Source organism: Lytechinus pictus, chromosome 9 (genome assembly GCF_037042905.1).
Source record: "Lytechinus pictus isolate F3 Inbred chromosome 9, Lp3.0, whole genome shotgun sequence".
NCBI lineage: Eukaryota > Metazoa > Echinodermata > Echinoidea > Temnopleuroida > Toxopneustidae > Lytechinus > Lytechinus pictus.
In genome coordinates, this window is record NC_087253.1 from 23212751 (window position 1) to 23238790 (window position 26040).

Sequence of the window (26040 nt, forward strand, 5' to 3'; positions counted from 1 at the left end):
GTGTAAAAATTCAGCCAATAACCAACACTGGCTGTCTACACCAATTATGAAATCTCCCTTCATACCAATGTTCATGCTGGCCTATTCATCAATTTTGGTACCTTTTTTGCAGATTATTTTAGAGGGGAAGGGGGAGCTGGAACACCCGTTTGCTCTGACCGTTCAGGATGAGTGGTTGTACTGGACGGACTGGGAGACTCAATCAATACACGCTTGCAATAAAACGACCGGTGAGGAGCGATGGGTCATCCATACCGACATATCGCCGATGGATATCCATGTTTTGAGTGGGGAGAGACAACCTTCTAATTGTAAGTAGTCATGGTGGTGGTGGTGGTGGTGATGGTTTGTGGTGGTGGTGATGATGATGGCGGTGGTTGTGATGGTGAGGGATATCATGATGGTGCTGGTGGTGATTGTGGTGGTGGTGGAGTTGGTGATAAGGATGTTGGTGGTAGTAGTGTTCGTGTCCATGGCGTTGATGATGAAGGTGATAATGGTGTTGGTGATGATCATAGTAAGGATGATCATGTGGTGTTGATGATTATGAGGATGATGATGGTGATAGCAGTAACGATTAATAAAAAAAATGTGTTAATGCAGGGAATGATGATAAGGAATTTTCGAAACCATTACGCAGATCTTTGCTAATTCTGGAATGTAGAGAATCTATTGTCAAAAGCCCTTCATGACAAAGCAGTCTTTGTCGAAAATCTTTGAATCATAGCAGCAGTTCCGTCCTGGATTCTGAACAAACGACATGTTTGCAATTTTTCGTCAACTCAGAATCTTACGACGATCTGCTCTCCCGGTTAACCAATTTTCGACAAAGACCTCTCAGCTGTTCATTGTGAATTGACGGCCATTTTCAATAGATTTACTATGTTGTACAATCTGTCCCCATTGCAATTTGAAATAAAATTATCTAAGGAAGTAGAGTAGTTGATAATTATGGTCATGTTAATATGGATGGGAGCATGAATTTAATGTTGTATTATTATTTTCTTTCCGATGCAGTTTCTAATCCATGTGAAGAGGACAATGGGGGTTGTTCGCACCTGTGCCTGCTCTCTCCATCTGAAAGGGGATACTCCTGCGCCTGTCCTACTGGGGTCAAACTCTTGGAGGATGGTTTCAACTGTGCAAATGGTAAGACGCGGATTTTAAAAAAATACACCATGACTATGCAGCAGCAGGAAAATATGATAATGATGATGATATTTTCTATGATTATCAATGATCAGTGATGATGATAATGATTACTGTGATAATAGCACTGCTTCTGCTGCTGCTGCTGATGATGAGTGATACCAGTGACATTAGAATAAATATCAGAATACTCATCCGTTTGTATGATACCTTGACTTCAAGACTATTACCTGTATATATAGACCCCTACTTGTATTTCAGTGGTGAAATACTACATGTAGGCCTAATAAATAAAAAAAACATTCCAGAAAAACAGGAAACCGTGAAGTCTCTTCTAAAATCTGTTGTAATTCATTCCGAGGAATAGGTCCACGAAAAGAAAATTTTGGAAATCATGTGTACAACGCTGACACAACTTCAGGAATTTTACCTGTCGGGCTAGGCTTTATAGAACCAAAAAATAGCATTTGTTTTTTCGTAAAATATGTTGGAATTGTCTGCCATTGGTATACTGTAGAAGCTGTTATTTTCGCGTACAGAATTTTCGCGAATCGCGGAGGTCCCGATATTTTCGCGGGTTGTTAAATTCGCGATCGGAAGATGTAGTAAACATTTCCACAGCATTGAAAAGAAGTAAAACTAGTGCAAACCACATGCAAATCTCTACTCCTCAAAATCCCAATGCTGATGTGTCTTTTGTACATAAATATGTCCCTGTAAAAACAGTTACAAACTGTGGAAAAAGGTGGTTTAAATTTCATTTTTTTTACCTTTAGATCTGAAAATTCATCATGCCACAGTTTGATCTGTAATTTATAGGGTTAAGCAATCTTTATAATTTGTGTTTTGTTCTATTAATTTTTCAAAAAGTTGGTAAAAGTGCAAACATGTGGAATTTTGTGAACAGAATCTTCACCTTAAAAGCTCTGGTCATGTGACTTATGAATATTAATGAGTATGCAAATAGCTGCCAATACATGTGTATAGAGTCAATCAGATGACAATAAACTCAAATTATTTCATGGAAAATACATTTTAATATTACAGTAAGTGTATAGATATTGATAAAATAATGTTAGAAAATAGTTTAGGCTCTGATTTTGTTTGAGAAATTAAAAAAAGTGAAATTCTAGCTAACTTTTTGAATCACTAACTGTACTTTCTAAGCCTTATTTTTTGTACATATAGAGGTGCATATCTCCATTTTCTCACTAAACAGTATGTTTTCAATAGCAAAGCCTTGCTGTTGGGGACATTGGCACTGACTAAGAAGTGTGTCAATATTTTCGCGTGTTGTTAAATTCGCGGCCGATCGGCAATTCGCGAAATCCGCGAAAATAAAACCCCCGCGAAAATTACAGCTTATACAGTAATTAATGTTACAACGTGCTTTTGTCCTGTGCACCAGTTGCGGCAGAGATTTTATCTTGCTCTTATTGATATGAATTCTTTACAAAGTTGCAAAGGAAACCGTCCTTGATCCCCACATTTTATGAACCAAATAATACACCTGTATGATGACCTCGTTATAAAGAAATCCTGCCCTACATCATTACACCCAGCCAGCACCTACTAAACAACAGCAATGTGATTTGTCATTGTCAGCAGTCCAAGGTCAAAGGTCATAGCACCAGTAGTTGAGTGATGACCTAAACCCCAGTGTGCAGACAGGAGGCCCAATGTGGATTTAACCCTTGACCTCTGCTCTCAACCATAACCTCTCTCTAGAGCCCTACACTCCAGCTAGTCTACTCTCTCAGACCTCATTGTGACCTATATTTCAACTTTTTGCACACGCTCAAATTCCGACAGCGTCCCAGTATGTGGAGGGTTGAAAATTGCTTAAATCTGTTGATTTCTCTCTGTTTCATGTAACATAACCAATTTTCCTTCAAAATAAAAACATTGTTTCACATTATTATATTACTTCCACAAAAATATATCAAAAGAAGGCTAAGTGAGCAGACTGGTCCTCTAAAGCTAGCATCAGGGAAGCCCAATAGGCAATACAAATTATATACCACACCATTCATATTTCGAAATATGATTTGCCCCATTTTTCATTCAGTAGTTATCATTACATTGATATGCCTGTAGGTACATACGCAAACCTGCATGTCTTGCTGGCTTCATTTATTAGATGGAAATAAATAAATATCGGTAAAATATGCAATATGATTATTTAGGATGCCAATGTTTTCTTTCCTAAAATAAGGAATGAGCTTTGTCCTAGAGCTAAATCAGAGAAATAGTTCAGGTGTGGTTGAGCTAATCAGGAAATAATCACATGGAAAGAGAAAATTGAAGCCTCAATTTTAGAATGATATAACAAAGATGGCTTAGACTCAATTTTTCATAGCTTTGTTATTGTCTATTATTCCAAACACCCGAAGATATGTTTAAAAAATAGGCCTAAACCTTTTTAATTATCTTTCCCCATTTTCCTGCTGCTGTGCAAATCATCTGTTTTAACTTCGATGTAATTCCCCTTTAATTTGGGGCTATGCCAATTTCATGTGATAACAATTACAAGTTCACTTCTCGCAAAGTACATCATTTCATTAAAAAATGTAATTACTTCAATGTTGATTTACATGTATGAATCGCTTACAGTTACAAAGTGAAGCATGTAATGAGACATTGGGACGTACATTGAATTGACTTTTATCTTTAATGGTGTGAACGTGCTTTTAGGCAGGCCTTAATATTGATGGATGGCATCATAAATCAAGTAGAAAAGTAAATGAAAAGACATTTGTATCCATTAAGCTTTGCATCTTATGCGCAGGTGTGCTTTGTTTACTGCTTTATTCTTTATTCATGTATGACAGTATGTCATTTCTTTTTCTCTCTCTCCCTTTCTTCTCTCCCTCCCTATTTCTCTTTCTCTTTCTTTCTTGTTTTTCTTTTCAGATTGTCCCTCACTTTTCACACATCACTCCATGTCCCAGTGCTTTCCTCCCAAAAATGTATCTAATTTCTTTCTTTCTTTCTTTCGTTCTCCCTCCTTTCTTTCTTTCGTTTGTTTTCACATATCACTCCATCTTTTTACAACATGTTTGAAGTCTGTGAACATGTAGGCCTATAAAATAGCTATACGGTAGTACAGTGTACTTATGAAAGATAATCACAATTGGAATATTTGAAGGCAAAGATCATTCATCCATATGCACTTGTACAAGCAATTTAGTATTATGTTTGGATTAATTTGGAGAAGGAATACTGTATTTTTTCTGTGAAAAAGACGTCCTTACCCTTAATAGAAAAAAAACGAAGCATATTTTTTTTTACTTATCCCACCGCTGCCACCACTTCAAAGCATAGGAAATTAAACACATCAGGGGGAGGGGGGGGGGGATGTTTCACAAAAGATTTAAGTGTGACTTAGAACTACTCCTAAATTTCATTTGCGTGTGGTATGTAATGCATCACCGCATTGGTCAAATCATGGGGCGCCCTCTATGGAGTATCCATCAATCAGATAACGGGTTGAATTACATGTTCGCGTTGGCGTTCATGCACGAGACTAAATCATTCATAACTCTTTGTGAAACACCCATTCGGACATGTTGCATAAAAAGGTCATTGTTATTAGGGACCGAGGCTGAACATAGCTGAACATGGCCAACCATAAACAAATACAACCTATTGACCATAGGTTTAATTGCTGTTTTTCTCACCAAGGCTCTTCAAAATATGATGTTGTTCGCAGGGTTGGCATTTTTACACATGTTCATGCCTATACTACAGGTTCCTTTCTGCAAATAAAAAAATCTGCACCATAAATTGTTACGAGACCCAATTTTTTGCTCCTTCTATCGTTGCTCAATACCTCTCCAAAAATTCCTCTTCCACCTCTCAACAAATTTAGCTCTTTATCACAGTGTACTCTGCCACCCTGACCTTTGACCTGGGAGCCATTGTCCCCTGTTTATAACCATTGTCATCCCTGGCTCTATTGTGTGTATTGTCAGGAAAGAGTTTGATTGATGGCACCCCAGCTTCTGTCTACTACCATTCATCAACCCGGGCATCAGCCTGTGAAAACGCACACAGTGGGTCTGTGTGTATGGGTGCGCTCATCTGCATAGGGCTACTGTGTGTGTGTGCAGGGGTGGATAATAACAGTAGACAGAAATGTGTGGTGTGTGTTTGTGTGTTGTTGTACACATGGGATGGCTGTTTTCTTTATGACTTCTGTTGACCGTGTCATGAAAACAATATTCGGGAGAAATGGTGGATGAGATGTAGAATTATTCTCTTTGCCTACATCTGACAACTGGTTTACATGTTCATGAAAAATATGTGTAGTCCCCAATAATATACTATAATATAGTAAAGGAAACTGAATGAATCCTAGATTGATTGTGATTGAAAATATGATTTATTCAGTTTTCAAAATTCAATTAATTTGTGATATATATATGTGAAAAGGGATTTTATGATACTATGTACCTGTATCAAATTTCAAACAAATTGTATGAACTGCAATTACATTGCACATTTTATGAATGAAATTTCTTTCTCTTTTAGTGCTGACTCTTTTATGATTGTTAACAGTTAGGGTGTGATATTTCTACCTCAGAATTTGTTTTTTCAGTATTCACTGCATTGGTAGTGTGGTAAACGTTTTGCTGAAAAAAGGGCAAAAATTATTTAGGATAGCCGACTAAAAAGAGCATAAATGCAAAATGTGTGGATGTATGAATTGATGTGTTTCTTTCTTTGTTGTCTTTTAAGTTATCTCAGAAAAATGAAGTAGATGCCGGGGAGTAGATTCTGATTTTCATTCTTTTGGTGAATTTTGTTTGGACACAAAAGAGATACTCTGTCATTTATTAAGAATGACTTTACTGCATTATACAGGCACAGCACTGGGACACAGAGTTAATTTTATTGAATATTGTAAACATGACATCCAGTCACGTATGTGGGACTGAACTTCATGTAAAAACAATTCCTACATGATTCATTCATACCTAGAGCTCAGGAAATGTTGCCTCAGGCCTGTCTTTAAATGTACAAATTGACCTACACTGATATATATTTGCAAAGCATCATGGTGATGTATGCCTTGTAAACAATACTAAACATGACGACCATTTGCATAGATAGGAATGTACCAAAAACAATTCCTATGCGATGATAATCGTGCATACTTGGAGCTTTATAGGAAATGTTGCATCTCCGCTGAGATCTAGGGCCTACAAAACAATATCATGGTATGGGACTGGGATGATTTGTAAACATGACATCCAATTGCATATAGTGGGACTGAACTGAAAAAATGAATTGATTTGATATCTCATTCATCATAACAGGTGCTCAGGAAATGTTGCTTCTGGCTCGTCGTAAAGATATCAGGAGGATATCACTCGACACACCAGACTACACCGACATCATCCTCCCCCTCGAAGACATCGAACACGCCATCGCCATCGACTACGATCCCATTGATGGTTATATATACTGGACAGACGATGCAATCAGAGCAATAAGAAGAGCTAAGCTTGATGGTTCAGGTTCGTATATTTATACTTAATAAAATCCATTAGAACTTGGAAAAAAAAAAATCTATATCAGGTTAGATTTACCCCCGAAATGCCATAAAGGGCCCTAGAAATTTGTGTAAAAGGGCCTTTAATTTCCTTTAATTTTTTGTCTATAGCCTGCATCATATGTCATTTTGGTTTTTTTATAGTATAAGTATGTTTATAATTATATGAATCATTTGTGCATGAACGTGTAGGTACTATTTGTTATCGTTGGGTTTGATTAAAGATTGACTATTTTTGTACTGTAGTTCCTTTTCAGAGCATTCCATAGTACATAATAAGCTTTCAGCCCATCAACCTACTTGAATATGAACAACAATTCCACAAGATGATATTCCTTTCTTATTTTGCCTTCACCCCTACCATACAGAGAGCAAATACATGTATGTAATCACCAACAACATGTAAATGAAGGCACTTTTTTTTTTTTTTAAATCCTAGTTTATAGATTTACTAATTATGTAGTTTATATTCAGTATACGCTTCATCCCATGCACAATAATTCTTCAAGATGATATTCCATTCTTGTTTGGCCATCTCCCCTACCATACAGAGAGTGAATACGTGATCACCAATGACATCTTACACCCTGACGGGATCGCTGTGGACTGGATAGCAAGGAATCTTTACTGGACAGACACGGGTAACGATCGTATCGAAGTTTCGCGGCTCAACGGTACCTCCCGGAAGATGATACATGCAGAATACATGGACGAGCCTCGGGCCATTACGGTTGATCCAGTCAATGGGTAAGTCTCTTACGGAGCTTCGTCTTCCTCTTGATCTTATTCTTTTCTTGCATAATTTACTGCAAATTACAGCTTTCCTGGTTTCATGTAAGTGTATAGGAGAGTTACAACCAAAGCATGATAAAACGGTTTACTTCCAATTCTAATGCTAAAATTTTATGCCAACTCGTCTACTATCATTCGGTCTACCATCAGTTCGTCCACTATACACATGGTCTAATTGCCAATTCACCCACTCACCATTTCATATAATAACCAGTTGGTCTAATAGCCATTTAGTCCATATATCATTTGGTCTATAAAGTGGACCAAGTGTTAAAGGAATGAAAATGAAATGGATATTAGACCAACTGGTTATGAGATGAAAAGGTGATTAGATGAAGTGATGATTGGACCAACGGGTTATTGGACCAAATGGTTATTAGACGAAATGTTGATGGACGGAATGGCAGTAGACTATGGAGGTAGACCATGTGATGAATGGACGAGTTGGCAGTAGACAAATTGGCAATTTACCGGTAAAACCTACACACTGTTTGTCAAAGAGTAGGGTGTTCCTGTTCACCCGGTTTATTGCACCTGCCAGTCCTCATCATAACTAAAAACAGTACGATAATACACCGGAAAGGTGGTCTGGACTAAAAGCGGAAGAAGAAGAAGTTCAGGAAATTGAAATTTAGGGAATTTGTATCTTCTTCTTGAAAGTCAGGAATTTTTCAGATTCTTCTTGAGTATTAAAATAGTTTAAAAATAGCTTTTGATTTCTTTTGTAAACATCAATTTTTTGCTTGGTATCTTTGCACATACGGCACTAGAATCCCCTCCATACACAAAGTATTGTGAATCCTTCCCTTTAGTTTGTCTGAAGTTTGAAGTAGGGCTGACTCATAGGCCCGTATTCTAAAGTCAGGGTTAATTTAGACCGTGGTCTAAGTCTGTGCTAAAATTATGGGTAGCCAAAAGCTCAGCTTATATTGTATGTTTCTTATATTTACTATTTTGTTTCCCTTTGCTTTCATAATAAAGAAAATATTTCATTTATCATTCTAAGACAGTTATATATGCTTTGAGTGTCATAAGAGTTAATACATGGAACATGTACTAATAGAGATTTTTTGCCTCAATTGGCTCTCTATACTTAAACTACAACTTTAAACCAGGGTTTAATTTAAACCCGAGTTCAGAATACAGGCCATGACGTCTAACAGCCAATTCAAACGACCTCCAAAGGCATAAAAAAATTTATAACCGTATGAGCGGATGAGAAAGTAGAAACCTTTCCCCAATGTTGCTGAAAATTCAAATTTTACATCTTTATATACAGGAATATATTGTAACAAAATGATAATTCTGAATCTGAATTTGTTCTCCACACAGTTACATGTACTGGACGGACTGGGGGATCGTTTCAAAGATCGAGCGTTCAAACCTGGACGGATCCAACCGCACTGTCCTCGTGAACACTTCCCTTGCTTGGCCAAATGGGATCGCAGTGGATTTCGCGGAGCAGAGGATTTACTGGGGAGATGGCATGAAGGATAAGATTGAGATGATCAACGCAGATGGAACGAATAGAAGGGTTCTCGTCTCGGAGGATATTCCACATATATTTGGCTTCAGTTTATTGGGTAGGTGGTTATAGCATTTATCATCATCATAATCATCATCATCACAATCATCATCCTCCTCATCAACATCATTACCATCATTATCTTCTTCTTCATCATCATCACCATCATTGTCATCACGATCATCATCATCGTCATCATAATCATCATCATCATCACCATTATCATCATCATCGTCATCCTCCTCCTCATAAACATCATTACCATCATCATCATCATCGTCATCGTCGTCATCATCGTCATCATCGTTATCATCGTTATCATTGTCATCATCATCATCATTATACCATCATCCCCATCCTCCTCCTCCCCATCTTCAAATTGGGCGTCAATTTACATGTAGGAAATCACTCTTCCTTCAGTTTACATGACCAACTATGTTTTGTTGATTTACAGGTGATCATATCTACTGGACAGACTGGCAGAAGAGAACGATTGAGAGAGTCAGCAAAGAGGATGGATCGGGAAGAGAGATCATCATCGAATCTCTTCCAGAACTCATGGGGCTAAAAGCCATCACAATGGAAAAACAGATTGGTAAGACGAATAAGGCTACCCATGTTCAGGCATGGCTTTGGAGAGCTCATCAAGATTTTGAAAATAAACTCAAAGATGTCTCACTGCAGAAGATTTCTGTTCGTTCTCCAGGCATAGTTCATTGCAAAAATATTTGTCCCCCAAAGTTGCATGGACAAACGTATGAATTCACATTCATGGTAATAATCATTAACATGAATTTATAAATTTTTCCTTACCGTATTTTGTTTTGATGTCAGCATAGGACAAAATATCTGTTATTTGATAGTTGATGCACCAAATGCATTAAAATTTAGGTGATTGGTCTGGTCAGATCTTACAGAAGCCCTTTTGAGATGACCAGAATACTTTCTTGTAAATTGAAATGTGATACTTGAATCATGTCTTTTTACTTTCTGAGAGATTGCATTACATTTACATTTCTTGTCTGCCCTCCAGGCACCAACACATGCGGGACAAACAACGGAGGCTGCAGTCACCTGTGTCTGTACCGCCCTCAGGGGCAGGTCTGTGCCTGTCCGATGGGTCATGAGCTCCTCGCCGACGGAAAGACCTGTATCGTCCCGGAAGCTTTCCTCCTCTTCCTCCGAACAGAAGACATCCGTCGCATCTCCTTGGAGACTACGTACAAGGATGTGGAGATTCCGCTGAGCGGCATTGAGGAAGCTACAGCATTGGATTTTGATATCTTGGATAACAGGATATATTGGACCGACTCCAAAGCAAAGGTATGGGACTACAGAAAGAACTATTTATTTTGGAGCAGTTAGTCCCAACCGCAGGAACATTTCATGAAGAAAAAAAGTTATATGTTAATTTGGCTCTCGTTCCATACAAATTAGTTACAGGCATTAATTTGAATAAATATGAAACATGAAAATGACATTTAAGGTAATCGATTATGTGTAATAAAAATGAGGTTATGGCAAAATGTTTGAGTTGATGTAAAAAAATTGACGTAAAACTGTTTATAACACCCCTCTCCCTCACCCCCAAAATACATGCTATATGGTACAAGATATAAATAATATATTTTATAGAAGAAAGATGTGATAAAACTTAAAGAGAGAGTTGCTTTGCATGTTGTATTGGCCTACAATATATATATGGCCATATATATGTAAATATTGTGAAACAATAAAACCGTAAGGAAGAGGCTAGAAAATAGCTCAGGGAAAAAGAAAGAATTTGGCATATGAATGTGAATAGAAAATTAAACATTCCTTTTCATATACAAACATTGGTTTCTTTTTCACAGAAAGTGACGCGTGCATTCATGAACGGAACTGACCTTCAAGATGTCATAGAGTTTGGCCTACAGCAGCCTGAGGGGTTAGCCGTCGACTGGCTTGCCCATAACATCTACTTTGCTGATACGGGCAAGAGACGCATCGAAGTAGCTCGGCTGGATGGTAACTCACGAAGGGTCATCATCTGGAAGGACATTGTCATGCCCCGGTCACTGGCGCTTGACCCTATGGAAGGGTGAGTGTTTATTTTATCTTGTTTTTGGTCATTTTGATAAATGACCATTGTGTCACATTGTCAGCATGCCCAACCGTTATGAAAAGTTTTGTTATGAAAATTTGTTTCAAAAATACGCCGAGCTGCCAACCAATACATTTTTCCTGTAATTATTACTACGTTGCAAGAAACTTCCGGCATTACATTTTCTCTTCATAAAATAAATTATTTGTGAATGGGTGATGGATAATGAAGAATATAGTATACATGTATATGGAGTCGATTTAAGATAACGTAGATTGAGAAAAAACACTCATTATGAAAGACTTTCCACTGAGCTTTAGAGTAATAATTTTAATCCTGTTTTGTCATCAGTTATATGTACTGGTGCGAATGGGATGGTGCCTCTCACATCGAGCGTGCCTACATGGATGGGAGTAACAGAGAAATACTGTACCAGGGCGGTCGCGCCAGCGGTCTTACCATCGACTATGAAGACCGGAGGCTCTACTGGGCATCCTACGACACCAACGCCGTTGAATCCACAAACATGATCGGTAAGTGTTCAGAAATTGCTTAGGTTTTTATTAGTCAATATCTGACTTCTTTTGCGCGAGGAATTTATTTAAAGGGGGAGTGAACTGTGTGTTTTCTCTCATTGATTGTGTGTTATAAATACATAGTCTCAAAATATGTTTTCAGATATCTACTAATACTGCAGAGAATAAATTGACCTATAATTGTATTTGTATAGAGAAATTACAATGTTTTGAGAGGAAAAGTAAATTGTTTTGCTACTTGGTAACATAATTATTGCGGTATAAATTTATCACTTATATGGGTCTATATTACTAGACTATACTGGCATTATGGGTCATGAAACTGGCCAGATATGAGTAGTTGAGGACTCGAGATGGCGCTATTGGTTCGTATCTGCTTTAAAGTAGACTGAATAAGTAAACTTTTCATTAGTCGAGATATCTCAAAGCATTATTGAAGATCTGGTGGATGTGTCACAAAGCTGTTCATACATGTAAGTTACAAGCAACTTTTTGAACAACTGGTGAACCTTTCTCAGAAGCTAAATCAACACCATTATCATTCAATGGTATGGAGTCAGTTTGATTGTATAGCTATCCCATAAAGGCAATCCTGATATTTCTATTTTGATTTAACTTGTTCAATTTATCATTACTTCCCCCTACAGGTGGAGATCATCGGCATCTGTTCATGAACGAGCTCCCCCACCCGTTCCATTTTTATTTAACTTGTTCAATTTATCATTACTTCCCCCTACAGGTGGAGATCATCGGCATCTGTTCATGAACGAGCTCTCCCACCCGTTCCATTTTTATTTAACTTGTTCAATTTATTGTTACCCCCACCCCTTAGGTGGAGATCATCGGCATCTGTTCATGAACGAGCTCCCCCACCCGTTCCATTTTGATTTAACTTGTTCAATTTATTGTTACCCCCACCCCTTAGGTGGAGATCATGGCCATCTGTTCACGGACGAGCTCCCCCACCCATTCCATTTTTATTTAACTTGTTCAATTTATTGTTACCCCACCCCTTAGGTGGAGATCATCGGCATCTGTTCACGGACGAGCTCCCCCACCCGTTCGGAGTGACGCAGTTCCGGGACTTTGTCTACTGGTCTGACTGGGAGTCCCAGACCATTGAGAGGTGTAATAAGACCAGCGGAGCTAACAGGACCAGGATCCAAGGTGGCTTGGACTATGTCATGGACATCTTGGTCTTTCATTCATCAAGGCAGGCCGGTGAGTAACTCTTGGCAAAATAAAAGAGTAGAAAACTGTAAGAGAAAATATTAATTTATTTAAATTCAGATTCATTTTGAATAATGATTATGATAATAATAATAATAGTTGTATTTATATAGCGCTTAATACTTTGTGTTTCCAAGCACTTTACATTGTAATTCTTATCAACCGGCCATCGAAACCGTGCACACAATGTATGCTTTTCTCCACTCCCTGGGGAGTATTCCAACAAGAGTTCCAAGGCCCAATTACTAGGCATACTACATGGGCTTTCGCATCCTACCGGGTACCCATTTAACACCAGGATGGAGGGTGTCAAAGTGTGGATTGACGCCTTGTCACATGATGCTAGGTATTGACGTCATCACGCCACTGTCTTGGAGATTGAAGCCATTGCCTTGCATGCATTGGTGATCTGTAGCTGGCACATCTCTGACAACACTGTTTACACATATTCCAATATCCTCTGAGGGAGGGCGCTATGAGTTTATGAAGTCATATGCATAAGGTCTATAAGAATTTTTATAGAATGGGTATCACCTTCAAGAAGTAATTACCAATCCATGGCCAGCAATGCATCTAGTAATGCTAGCCATGCGAAAGTAATACTGTACTTATGCATAGTTGTAAAAAAAAAGATTTTGAGCCGAAAAATTCCACCATTGTATAAAACAAATGATACACAGGTTTGCGCATCAGTAGGACTAGTTAGCATGTGGTAACTATGGAAACTAGTCTAAACCCACTTGGCTACACCTTGTGGGTTTGACAGTTCCATATTTACCTTATGCCCACAAAACCTACCGATGCACTCACATCTGTGCATCATTTGTATATTATTATTGTTAGTATATCAACTAAATCCCTTCTACTTCCACCTTTCATCTGTCTCTTGACCGTCACAGGATGGAACCCATGTTCGGAGGAGAATGGAGGATGCGAGCAGTTGTGCCTCTCTCATCCCAACGAAACTAGCAATGAGTGGGACTATGTGTGCGGATGCAGCACTCACTACACATTAAACACAGACAACAAAACCTGCTCTCGTAAGTCAAGCATTCTCATGGAAGGACTTGTCGGATGTTTTATCTGACAAACTGTTATCCGACAGTTACCATAGCAACAGTGCTTCTCAGCCAATCAAAATTAAAAGAAAGTTGTCAGATCTGGCAACTTTTCGGACAAAATATGTCATATTTAAAGAACTGATAATGCTATAGAAGATAGGACTGTTTCATTGGAAAGTTTCTTTTGTGATGATATGTATCTCAAATTTATTTATCATGATGATGAGTTTCCATGCTCCAGACTCTCTTTGAGTTGTAAATAATAAACAAAGTGTGATAAGAGCCAAATCAAAGAATGATACAGGATACCCAGTTATGTGCTTGAACTTTTGTCTCTAATAGAGACTTCTTTGGAAGCTATGTCTGAAAAATACAGGAGGATATATAGATATATGTCAGTATGGCAAATAATTACAATTTAGTGCTGATCGGTAGTTCACAATATACAGTATAAAAATAAATATTACTAGTAATATCTAGACTAGTTTTGTCGATAGTCATCATCTATAGAGAGCTACTGTTAGTGTAGGTGTCGAAAGGACAGAAACTACATGGAATGCTCAATTGGCAGACGATAGAGCTAGGAGGAAGGCGAGGGCATGCATCTTTATCTGTATCTGTCTCAGCATTATCCTTTAATTGTACAAATTGTTCTAGAGACTTGTCAACACATCTCTACAGGCACTCTAGAAAATGTAAAACTTATCCCTACACCATCGTCTTTTGAGACAAATGTATGCTGACGAATATAGTAAAAAATAAATTTATTTATTTATTCCTCTTTGCTCAACAGCTCCAGAGAAGTTCCTCCTGTTCAGCCAGCGCAACTCCATCAGTCGTATAACCTTTGACTTCAAGGATAGTCCTGACATCATCCTACCGATCCACGGCGTCCGCAACATCCGACGGATCGCCTACGATTTCGACGAGAAGCGGGTTTACTGGATAGACAAGAGCAGTAACGATATCAAGAGGGCGTATGATAACGGAATTGAGGTAGGTTTTAGTTAAGGACAAGTCCACTTGAACAAAGAGTTGGTTTCAATAAAAGGAGAAAAATCCAGCAAGCATAATACTGCAAATTTCACTAAAGTCGAATGTGAAATAAGAAAGTTATGACATTTATAATTTTCGCTTAATTCCACAAAACAGTTAAATGCACATACTGGTCTGTATGCAAATGAGGGGACTGATGATGTCACTCACTCACTATTTGTTTGTTTTTAATTATCTAAAATATAAAATATTTTTTAATAAAGTTATATCCTGAGGCCAACATTAATCTCTTTTTGCTCCAAAAATTTGTCACAATCATTCATTTTCTGTTTCTTTTCTTACTATAAAAAATTGACTGTGGATATGGCACAAGTAAAAAAAAAAGAACTATTTCAACCAAATATTGCCAATTTGCATGTTTGAAAAATTATTTTACTACTTTGTGTTGCCAATTTGGTAGTTAAAACTAAACTCAAGAATTTGCATCCACAGAAAGTTCTTAAAAACATAGTAATTTCACAGGGATTTTGTATGTGAAGATTTACACCCAGCTTAATTCATCCTTTCTTTCTATGCAGCAACGCACCTTCATAGCCAACCCTGGCGGAGGCGCACCCTTTGAACCCACGGACATGGCCATTGACCCTTACAGCCGCCTCCTCTTCTGGACATGCGCCAATCAGAGTACGATCAACGTCACGCGGCTCAACGGCTCGGCAGTGGGTGTGGTCGTTAGCGATAAGCTTCAGAAGCCACGCCTCCTTGCTCTTATGCCAGAGAAGGGGTAAGTAAACCGATAGCCAATACCTTCGTATAGGAAATGTGACAAAGATATATATGTAAGGCTTTTCTATTTTCATTAGACATATACCAAGCTACCATGTTGGAAATTTTGACTATTTCTTCAAGAAGTCAGCGCGCGACACTGGCACCAGTCCAACGGTCCCAGACCGTAAAAATTGCTGTCGGGCCAGTAACTTTTCAGAAATAGCCAGATTTACTGATACTTATACAAATTATATTTTCGCTTTTCCCTGAATAAGTGATCGTGATTGCATATATCGAGGATGGACATCATTGGTTAATGATATAATTATATTTGAATAGGTTGGGCAAGTGAAAATTATCTCTGTACGAATGTGTAGGAAAATGAGTAATGTCGCAATTTTTGGCCTCAGTTTTCCAATTTGTGCAGATTTCTTAAGTTTCAGGCTTTATAGGTGTGCAGTGTGAAAAAAATCCTAGGAAATTCAGTTGTTATCATCTTCTTTCCCACGATAGGTTAATGTTTTGGACCAACCACCGTCTGTTACCGAAGATCGAACGTGCTGCCCTCGATGGCGAGGACCACATGGTCATCGTGACGGAGGGTCTAGGTCGACCACGTACCCTGACTGCTGATTACCGCAGCGAGAGGATATACTGGATCAGTCAAGAATTGGATTATGTCATTAGTACTACAATCACAGGTGATTTTCAATTTCCAATTCCAATTTCTAGTTTCCAATTCTAAATGTATTTTCAGTTTCAATTATTATTTTAATTGTTATCCCAGGTTCAATCACATTTGGATTTCAATGTCTAATTTAATGTATATTCAAATTTACATTCACAATTTGTACTTTGAGTTCTATATTGATATTCATTCATTTTCATTTAAATTCAATTTTAATACAATTTCAATTTCATTTTAATTTCTATTACACTTGAATATGCAATCTACCATTTTTCATTTCAAATCCAATGTCATTTGAATTTGTATTTGCATGCCAATACTTCATTTTTTGTATTCTCTATGCCTACTTCTGTCTGTGTTGAACACAATCTGGTTTAAGATTCATTCCAACTATTTACCAACCAATTATTGTCTAGTTGATTTGAAAATTAATTTTAACTTGTTGAAATAGTCCATGGAATGGAATTTAAAAGTTAAAATTTGAAAATTGAATTATTTTCCACATCTGCAGGCAAGGATGATCTTAGATTGACCAATGAGTTAGCAGGTCCAGTCGGTCTGACCATAAGTAGTCACTGGAATTTAATTTTTTTAAAGAATTTAAAATGTTAATTGTTTCCCAAATTTCTGCTTGCAGGCAAAGATGTGCTAAGACTGACTGTTGAGTTAGCGAGTCCAGTTGGTCTAACCATCATGGATGACTATCTCTACTGGGTTGACCGTAAGGCTGAGGCGGTCAAGCAAGCAGACAAACTGGATGGAAACAACCAGTACAAGGTCAAGGGTCAGATGGTGAGCTTGACCGATGTCCTGGCCGTTGACGGCAATTTGATAGGTGAGAATTTTTCCATCCAGTCGTGTGCAATAAAAGCATTACCATTGAACAATTCATACATATTCAAAAAAGGATAAAAATGAAAGAAGGGTGAATGATATAAGAGATGGCGATTTACGAAAAATATTTGAACGTATATTGTTTTTGTTTTGATTTTCTTATCAATTTAATTTTTTATCATTTTGTTCTTTAGAAGACCATCCATGCCTTTTTGACAACTACGGATGCTCTCATCTGTGTATCATCTCACCCGATGGGGGCGCTAGATGCTCCTGCCCTCTCAACTTGGTCCTGGACGAGGACGAGAAGACGTGCGTTGAACCGCCAACCTGCGCACCGGACGCCTTCAGCTGTGTGTCGGGGAACATTGCGTGTATCCCGATTGGCTGGCGCTGTGACGGGTTCTCTGAATGCGAAGACGCCAGTGATGAAATGGATTGTGGTATGTGTTTGTCTGAGCTATTCTGAACTGTAACAGCAAAAGAAATAGAAAAAAAACAACTAACACAACCAAATTTTAATCATTTATTTATTAAGTGGACAGTCAAATCTATCTTAGCATCCACCGGTCTATAGTGAAAATATGTCTTTTATGGCCACCATAACTGTCTCACATTTGTAAGGTGTATCTTTCTTCTTCAATAAGCTTCAAAGGGCTCTGCAGCCTATCTTGAAGATAGAAACTGTCAACTTGAGACCGATGGTCACTTCTTGTTTGCCTTGGGTTTTCTTTATTGACCACTTTAACTATATCTAATTTAAAAAAAGGAACTTTATATATTTTCAGGTCAAGTGTGTTTGACTGAATAACATGTTATTTGTGGTTATCTCCAACTGATAAAGTTGCAGTACTCTAGTCTTATTCCAACCGTATGTGTATCTGTTTTAGTGGTTTTCAGTGTGGCCATTTTTTCAGCTTAGATTGCTAGATTTCACAGTTTGATTTATGTAAATAAGACAGATCTAGACCTACCGTAATACGGTGACTGACAATTCACTTTGATTTTAAAGACTTTCTGATGAAATCATTGTTTTGCTGAAACTACTCACCTTTGGCTTTAATGTTCAATCTTGGACAAAATGGTGATCTACAGCATTTATATTGCACCATGTTTCTGTTAAAACATTCATAGGTGCTGGCTCATTGAATTAAGTTAATCACTACACATCTGCTGAAACAAGTGAGTTTTTAGGGACGATTTTCATAGTTTAATGCTGTCAATTTCACAGAGTGAAGAATTACTAACTGCCCTTAAAAAAAAACTAATAATCCTTCATTTAATTTATTTCTATACAGTCGAATGTGATGTTGGCGAGTTCAAGTGCAGCGGGATCCAGTGCATCGCTCTTTCTCTGCGTTGCGACGGGAAGCCCGACTGTCTCTACGGTAACAGCGATGAAGAGCAGTGTCCGCAGTGTTCCAACCCTCAGTCTTTCCCTTGTCTGAATGGTCAGTGTGTGGTCAAGCAGGGTACGGAATGTGATGGGATCATCGACTGTGTTGACGGGAGCGATGAGCATGCTGGCTGCTGTAAGTCCTCTCTTTGTATTATTATGATGCTACTCAACCGGGGGGGGGGGGGGGGGGGGCACTCAACTCTATTTCAACCAAAAAATGTGCGGGGGGGGCCACTCAACTCTATTTCGACCAAAAAAAAAATGTTTAAATGGTACTTTTTTGCTGATCATGGCATATCACTCACATGACGCGTTTAGCTTGTCAAAAAGGCCAAATTGGGCAAGAAGGGTATGGTTGTGGGGTTTTAGCATAGATTTCATAATCACACAAAGTAAAGTTTTGTGTTGATGTACCAGATTTAGATCTATGATGATATGGTGACAGTTACCCTTGATTCTAAAATCTTTGTACTGAAATTATTGTTCGCTCCAGCTACAAAAGTTAAACTTATTCTCTTCAGCTTTCATGGGAAATACATGTATTTTATCACATGATCAACTTTTTACCAGGATAAGTATCAGTTGTAATACCTGCAGCCTTATTAAAACAACTAAAGTCAAATCTTTTCTTTCAATCTTTTTCTCTCCAGACCTTTCACCTAGCGACATACCACCCGGCTACACCCCTCATGGCGGGAGGAGGATGAATACTGCCCTTGTTGGTACGCTGGTGGCAGCCTTCTCCCTGGCCATCATGGTGATCGGGACGTTCTTCCTGTGTCGACGACGTTGCATTCAGCAATCAGGAAGCCAGGAGGATTATGGGACTCCGGCCGACCAGAACTTCTCGACAGTCCTCATGTTGAATCAACTTGGCAAAGAACATATCACCCACAAATACCTCAGTAAGCTTTCAGGATTTGTGATTTTTTTTTCAATAGTTGGATAAAAATGTATCTTGTATGTATTATATACAGTGGTGCTCAAAAGTTAGTGAACCCCACTTGAAAAGGAGAAGATTTCAAGTGTTCAAGTTCTGTCATGTTTTTAGATATTTGATTGTGAAATCAGTTGATAAAATATGACAGTCAATAATGTTTGTTTTTGGGGGGTTAGCTGAACATTGTAGCGTTGTTTGCTCCATTCAATACTCAGCATGAAGTAGTGTATTTTCTGGTGGGGTTCACTAAGTTTTTACCACCACTGTATATACTTTTGTTGGTAAAGTTTCAACCGCAACTCCAACCTAACTTAAAAATTGGTATATAAATACATGTAGCCTTTCAAAGAACATATCACAAGCAAATACCTCAGTAAGTTTTGTCAAGTTGTGTCGATAGAATATGGAGAGATTTTTCAATAATTGGATACAAGTTGTCTTTTTATAGATTGGGGTAATAAAGTTTCAATAATGGACACTTGTGTTTATCTGAGATTTTCTGGTTTTATCTGTATTTGCCACTCTTCACCTAGGTGTAGTGAATGGCTACCTGGTAGGAAGGAATTTCTAGTATGTTTGAGTAGCTGATTCGGGTAAACTGCTTATGTAGGGGTAATAGTATGCTGCACTTAAAAACATCATATTCAGGGCTTTTTAAATGTAGCATTTTGTTGTTATTTGTAGTTGTAAATGTCACTGAGGAACATAAAAATTGGTATACTCATAATCCCTCTTCCCCTCCCCCACAGATTCGGGAAGACCCCACCCCAAGTCCACCAACCTCAACTCCTGTTCATCCAAAGTCTCGCCGAAGAGCGGGAGCGGAGGGGAGAGCAGTACGTGTTTCTACGAGCGCAACCTCCCCACGGGGGCCTCCTCCTGCTCCTCCGAGATGTTCAGCTCGACGGGGACGAGTAATTACCCCAAGGAAACCCTCAACCCCCCTCCCAGCCCTGCCACGGAGCGATCCCACTGCACCACAGAGATTTACTACGCCCCCGTCCCTAATCCATCCCTCAGTAACTTCAGACCTTATAGGTAAGTGATGCAGTTGGAATAATCAAGGGCCATTTCATGATCCTGTTTGTATGTTCTGCTCAACTTTGCATGACGACTGGTGACCTTTTCTTCATCTTGTGTGCTAAATCAGATTTTAAATAATTTTAGTTTTTGGCTGAGGATGGACCCAGTTTAGGTCATTTTATTTCATGCAGCCGTAAAGAAAATACTTTCCTTGGATGTATTGATAGAAACAAAATACCACTCACCCAATTTTTTGTATTTCTCAAAGTTGAAGGGAAAGTAAAATTTACCATGTTTGGTGAAATATGAAATTCTTTGAATAATATCATGCAACTCAAACTATTGAAACATGCCAAATTCATGATACAGTTATTAATAGTAATTCCCTGTTTTTGTTTTCTCTTTATGTTCACCTTTACAGACATCACAAATTATATTCCACCAAATATATTCCACCTCCGCCGACGCCGTGTTCGACGGACATCTGCGAAGACAGCGAGCCCTACTCAATGGGAGGGGCCGCAGCCGCACCGCCAGTGCCGCATCATAAATACACAAACATTTCAAAATCACGACGGAAAAAGGGCAAGTACAGCCATTCGAACATTGCCAATCCGGAGGCGGTAAACTATGACTCTGAACCCTATCCGCCCCCGCCGACGCCGCACAGCCAGTACTTAAGCGACAATTTTGACAGTTGTCCGCCGTCGCCGTCGACGGAGCGGAGTTTCTTCAACCCGTACCCGCCACCGCCCTCCCCCGCCACGGATTCAACGTAGCACAGAAAGAAAGCACAAAAGAGACTTTATATTTTCTACATGCACTTGGAAGATTTTAATAAACGGGTTATTTCATCGAGCGGAGACCATATCGCTTCTGGAAAGTCTTTGAACTATGACCTACATGAAGAAAGACAGTTGACCTCTAACCTACTTTCATGCAAAAGGTCAAAGAACTTTGTGAGCGGTCGAAGGATATGAGATTTTTATTGCACTGACTGGGAGAGCCGGCCATGACTATTGTTTATATTAAAATCTATATCAGGGATATACATATATGATATATATATTTTTTTTGTTTTATACATTGTATGCTGGTGGGAAAAAGACCAAGTTTGGAAGCGTTGTAACCAGCACGAATTCAAGCATCTCAACTTTGCAAGTTTATTTATTTCTCAACTATGTGATTTTACTTGTAATGCACCATTGACAACTGCTAGCTACCCGCTGTGAGCATCCGTCAATTCGATTAGACCTGCGTTTGGTACATCGTTTTTTGTTTCGTCATCGTTCGTTAAATTGAATCATCAACTTTCCCTTGGAGAAAATCATTTAAATTCTTTCAAGAATGTACTTGCTTTTCATGTGGATAAGGATTTGTGTCGCACCAGGAGGTATTTGGGAAAGTTCTGCCATTGCGTCCTACTGTGTTATTTCAATTGTAAGGGACCGACCCATCGTGAGCATTTGCTTTTATCCAATCAGATACAAGGATATCAGTAGCTTATAACAGTGAGCATCCATCAAATCTCTCGATGTTGTGATTGATACATCATTTGAGATCCATCATCGGCAGCTTCCTGTCAAGTTTGTTCACATACTGCAAAAATCGATAAATGAAAGAGTATACTCGCTTTTCGTCTGGATCATCATCAGTGAGACAGCAAGATTTAAAGGAAATACAAACTACATGTAGAAGCCATGTGTAGCACCAGCTCAAGTCCTCAACTACACAAATCTGACCAGGTTCCTTACCCACAATGCAGTATTCTTAGCAGTGTAGTCTTGTAATATAGACCATCTGGAATGATAACACTCTAATTCATAAAATGTTTCCAAGATCTTTATAGCTGAGTGATTACCAAAGCTGGTGGGTGTTTCATAAAGCTGACCGTAAAGTTACGCACAACTGGAACATGTTCTTAGGTCAAAAATGTATTACATAGGGATATCATATAGCACAAGAAAGGATCACCAGTCATGCGTATTTTACGAACAGCTTTTTGAAACACCCACCAGGTTATATAATTATTTATTCAATAGTGATGGTTTAGATAAATCAAATGCCCACCTCAAATGAAAACATAGAAAGGAGAGTCAATGAACAAAGATGTACTTTTTATTTTCATCCAGTACTAGACCTCATAAAAACCGCCTCAATCTTCATATTTAATCACGAATGTAATTTTGTTTTTAAATATACACTACTTAGAGAGTTGCCAACTATGACCGATTTTCAGTAATTATTACTGAAGAAAAAAAAATACTGATGCAAAATACTGATTTCCAAAGTTTCAGTTTTATGTTCTGTCCTACGCTATTTCTTTGAAAATACAAATTTCCTCACCAAAATATTGATATTCAACTTTTAGAATACTGAAATGTTCTTATTCAGGTCGGTAGGTCTGTAGGTCTGTACCTAGATTATATTGTAGGTTAGAACAAGAATGCGTCGTATGTTGGTGGCATTCTAATATTCTGTGGTGCTGTATTTTTTTTTTTTTTTTTTTAAGAAGACATGAGGTAAAAGACTTTGAAAACATGATTAGAGATCAAGCCCATATAGTAAAATGCGTGATTAGGGAAATATTTTCAGACTGTTATATGAGAGAGAGATAGAAAGAGAGAGAGAAAGAAAGGGGGAGAGGAGAGACACATAGCCACCAAGAAAAGGAAAGAGATCCACTTTATATGAAATTACTGTTGCTCCAAGTCTGATCCGAACAAAACTTTTTTTTCACAATCGAGAATTGTTAGAACAGTTTCTCGACATATCACCAGAAATATATTTGGGGTATATTTTTGCCCAGTTCTGTATTCATATGATTTCCCTTGAAATATATGTTTTCTTAGACTAGTAATATATGAGCTTTACTCCATTCATGTAGATGTATTCCCAGACCAGCCAATTTTTCAACATTATTGTTGCATCAGTATCATTATATTATTATTATTCATTTTGAAGATTGCCATTTTGTTTTACATTTTCTCACATCCTTGTTGCGTTCTTCCTCCCTTTGGCAATCTCAAAATATATATTCAGTTCTTTGTTCATTTCTTTATATCTTCTTTTTTTTTATACCTCAATTCATGTTTCTTTGGAGTCTTTCTTTAACCTGACAGTCACATATCTCTCTCTTAAAGACGAAAATAAGGAAAAGAACATCCAATCTAAGTTTAATCAACCCACCCAAACTGACCTATCACTGACTTAATTTTTACTTTCACTCCTTTTTTAGTTCACCCTCTTCCACATACCGTTGCATTCTTGTACCAACATTCTTGTAATTACCTTGATATCCCAAATAAAATACCAGCGACTCTGTTCTATGATTTTAGGCTCATGATGAGGTGTGAACCTCGAAACATGTTCCGTTTGCTAATATCTTATTTTTTCCTTATTTTCGTCTTGTCGTTCTTTCGGGAATATCTCTCTCTAGATCTAGCTTCCCCCTCCTCTCTTCTCCTCCCCCTCCTCTCTCCTCCTCCCCCCTCTCTCCTCCTCTCCCCTCCTCTCTCCTCCTCTCCCCTCCTCTCTCCTCCTCTCTCCCCTCCTCTCTCCTCTCCCCTTCTTCTCTTCCATCAGATACAGCTTTCATTTTTTTTCCCCACACCTTCACTTTTTGCTTCCTTTAAGAGAAATACTCTTTTTATTCAACACCCATCTTCCATGCACACACCTTTGTATATGTATTCACGTTATGACCTGACAATCAGTCTAATATTTTTGTTTTGTGATGAAAAAAAAGTTATTACTGTGAAATTCTGTGTTGTTTCTGATTTCCTAGACCTTTTTCATATTAACGGATTCGGAACTACGTATTTTACAATGCCCTTTGGTTGTTATAACCGAGAAGAAAATAATACTAAAAATTGCTATGAATATTAAGTTTTATTAATTATTTCTTAATGAAATAATAAGATTTTTACATAGGTCTAAGAGCTAGCCACTCTCTTTCAATACTCTTATTTCTTCGTTATTTGTTTTCTCACTAAAGTTTTATTACTTGAAAATAATCTGTGATCACCCCCAACTTGTTAATAATTTTGAGTACTAGGATGACACCCTTATAAATTATTTTCAGTACACCCTTTGAGAAGTACATTTTTTAGTACTAAAGCTAAGTTGTATACAATTATTAAATGTTGATAATTTGCCCCTAAATATAATTATGTCTACCTCAGAAATTATGGTGAATGATTGGAGTTGCAAATTCTATTTGGATTTCCCTTCAGCTTTTGAAATCAATGGTTATTTTGCAATGTGGATGAATAACTAAGCTTTGGTCAAATACCTGCAGACTAATCATTAATTTGGAGTAAAATCATGGAGACAATATCCTCATGGTAAAGAAATGAATTGAAAGATGTTAATTATCGCTTTGATCCTTGATCGCTTTGATCCTTGCGGGCATGCAAGGATCCGATGACCGGGGTAATAATATGTCTGTAAAGCGCTTAGAGACGTCGTTCCGATGTATTAAGCGCTATATAAATGCGGAATATTATTATTATTGATTGAAATTATGGGTTGCCTCACATTTCAGGATCCTCTTTATCTTGTATGTACTATTTATTGAAATTTTAGGATCCTATTTAGTATCCATGTCATAAAGTCAGATTTCAAGCAAATGTTTTATTATGTCTGTATTCATGAAGATCAAGGGAAATATCGCTGCATTTTATACAATTTAAAAAAAAATGAAGCAATCTTCACTGTTCGTATTTTATATATACAAAACGTCCTTTTTAATGATAATGCTTCTTTATGAAAAATATTTGATAACAATGTGAGAATGACCAATGTGAATGTGTATGATTTTAGAGACTTTTTAAACAAAATCACATCTGGCTGATCTAAAGTCATAAAAAAGGCTAGCTTTTTATCATGTGAAAATTATTTAATAATTTTAACCAAAAAAATATATTTGTCAATTGATGCTTTAAAATCTCTATACTTTTTAATCTTTTTTTTTCTCTCTCTGTCATTTTCTAACGGATAAATTTGTGTGATACCGTGTTTTTGATGGTTTTTATACCTCTGGTTATATATAGGAAACAATTATGCACTGAAATTTGTACAATTAATTGTCCTCATCAGAATTAGATGTATTTTTTTAAAATCTGTAAAAAATCAAAGGACAGGACTTAAATTATGATTTTTTTTTTCTCTGTGAAAAAAAAGAAGCTATTTATGCTTAACAACCGATAATAATTATCAAGACCCATGGTCTTAAAAATTCATTAATTATCGTCTTAAATGATTCTTTCTACATTAGGATATCTGAATCAGATATGAATGTTTTATGTTTCATTTAAAATAATTGTCTATTCACTGTTTTGTGTATTCACAATTTTATGATTTTGCAATGTGTATGGCGCCCTCTATAGTCGGTTCGTATTCATTTTTAACAGTACCGTTTAATGAGTAAGTTTCAACTGCCAAATTATTTTATGCTC

At 37.6% G+C, this 26040-nt stretch overlaps 1 protein-coding gene across 1 annotated transcript in view; it reads left to right on the forward strand.

Annotated features, from left to right (window-relative positions):
- The window catches only part of LOC129268111 (low-density lipoprotein receptor-related protein 6-like), a 33930-nt gene extending 10842 nt beyond the window's left edge, over positions 1–23088 (forward strand). Inside the window, exons 3-22 of the mRNA XM_054905696.2 lie at positions 113–311; positions 1018–1149; positions 6471–6671; positions 7258–7453; positions 8831–9081; positions 9478–9618; positions 10057–10346; positions 10877–11103; positions 11458–11639; positions 12660–12863; positions 13772–13912; positions 14727–14929; positions 15508–15713; positions 16211–16398; positions 17023–17220; positions 17414–17662; positions 18518–18751; positions 19269–19523; positions 20308–20596; positions 21003–23088. Of these exons, the coding sequence (XP_054761671.2) occupies positions 113–311; positions 1018–1149; positions 6471–6671; positions 7258–7453; positions 8831–9081; positions 9478–9618; positions 10057–10346; positions 10877–11103; positions 11458–11639; positions 12660–12863; positions 13772–13912; positions 14727–14929; positions 15508–15713; positions 16211–16398; positions 17023–17220; positions 17414–17662; positions 18518–18751; positions 19269–19523; positions 20308–20596; positions 21003–21360 (4344 nt within the window). The 3' untranslated portion in view covers positions 21361–23088. The remainder of the gene's footprint in view (positions 1–112; positions 312–1017; positions 1150–6470; positions 6672–7257; positions 7454–8830; positions 9082–9477; positions 9619–10056; positions 10347–10876; positions 11104–11457; positions 11640–12659; positions 12864–13771; positions 13913–14726; positions 14930–15507; positions 15714–16210; positions 16399–17022; positions 17221–17413; positions 17663–18517; positions 18752–19268; positions 19524–20307; positions 20597–21002) is intronic.
- Positions 23089–26040: the final 2952 nt, after the last annotated feature.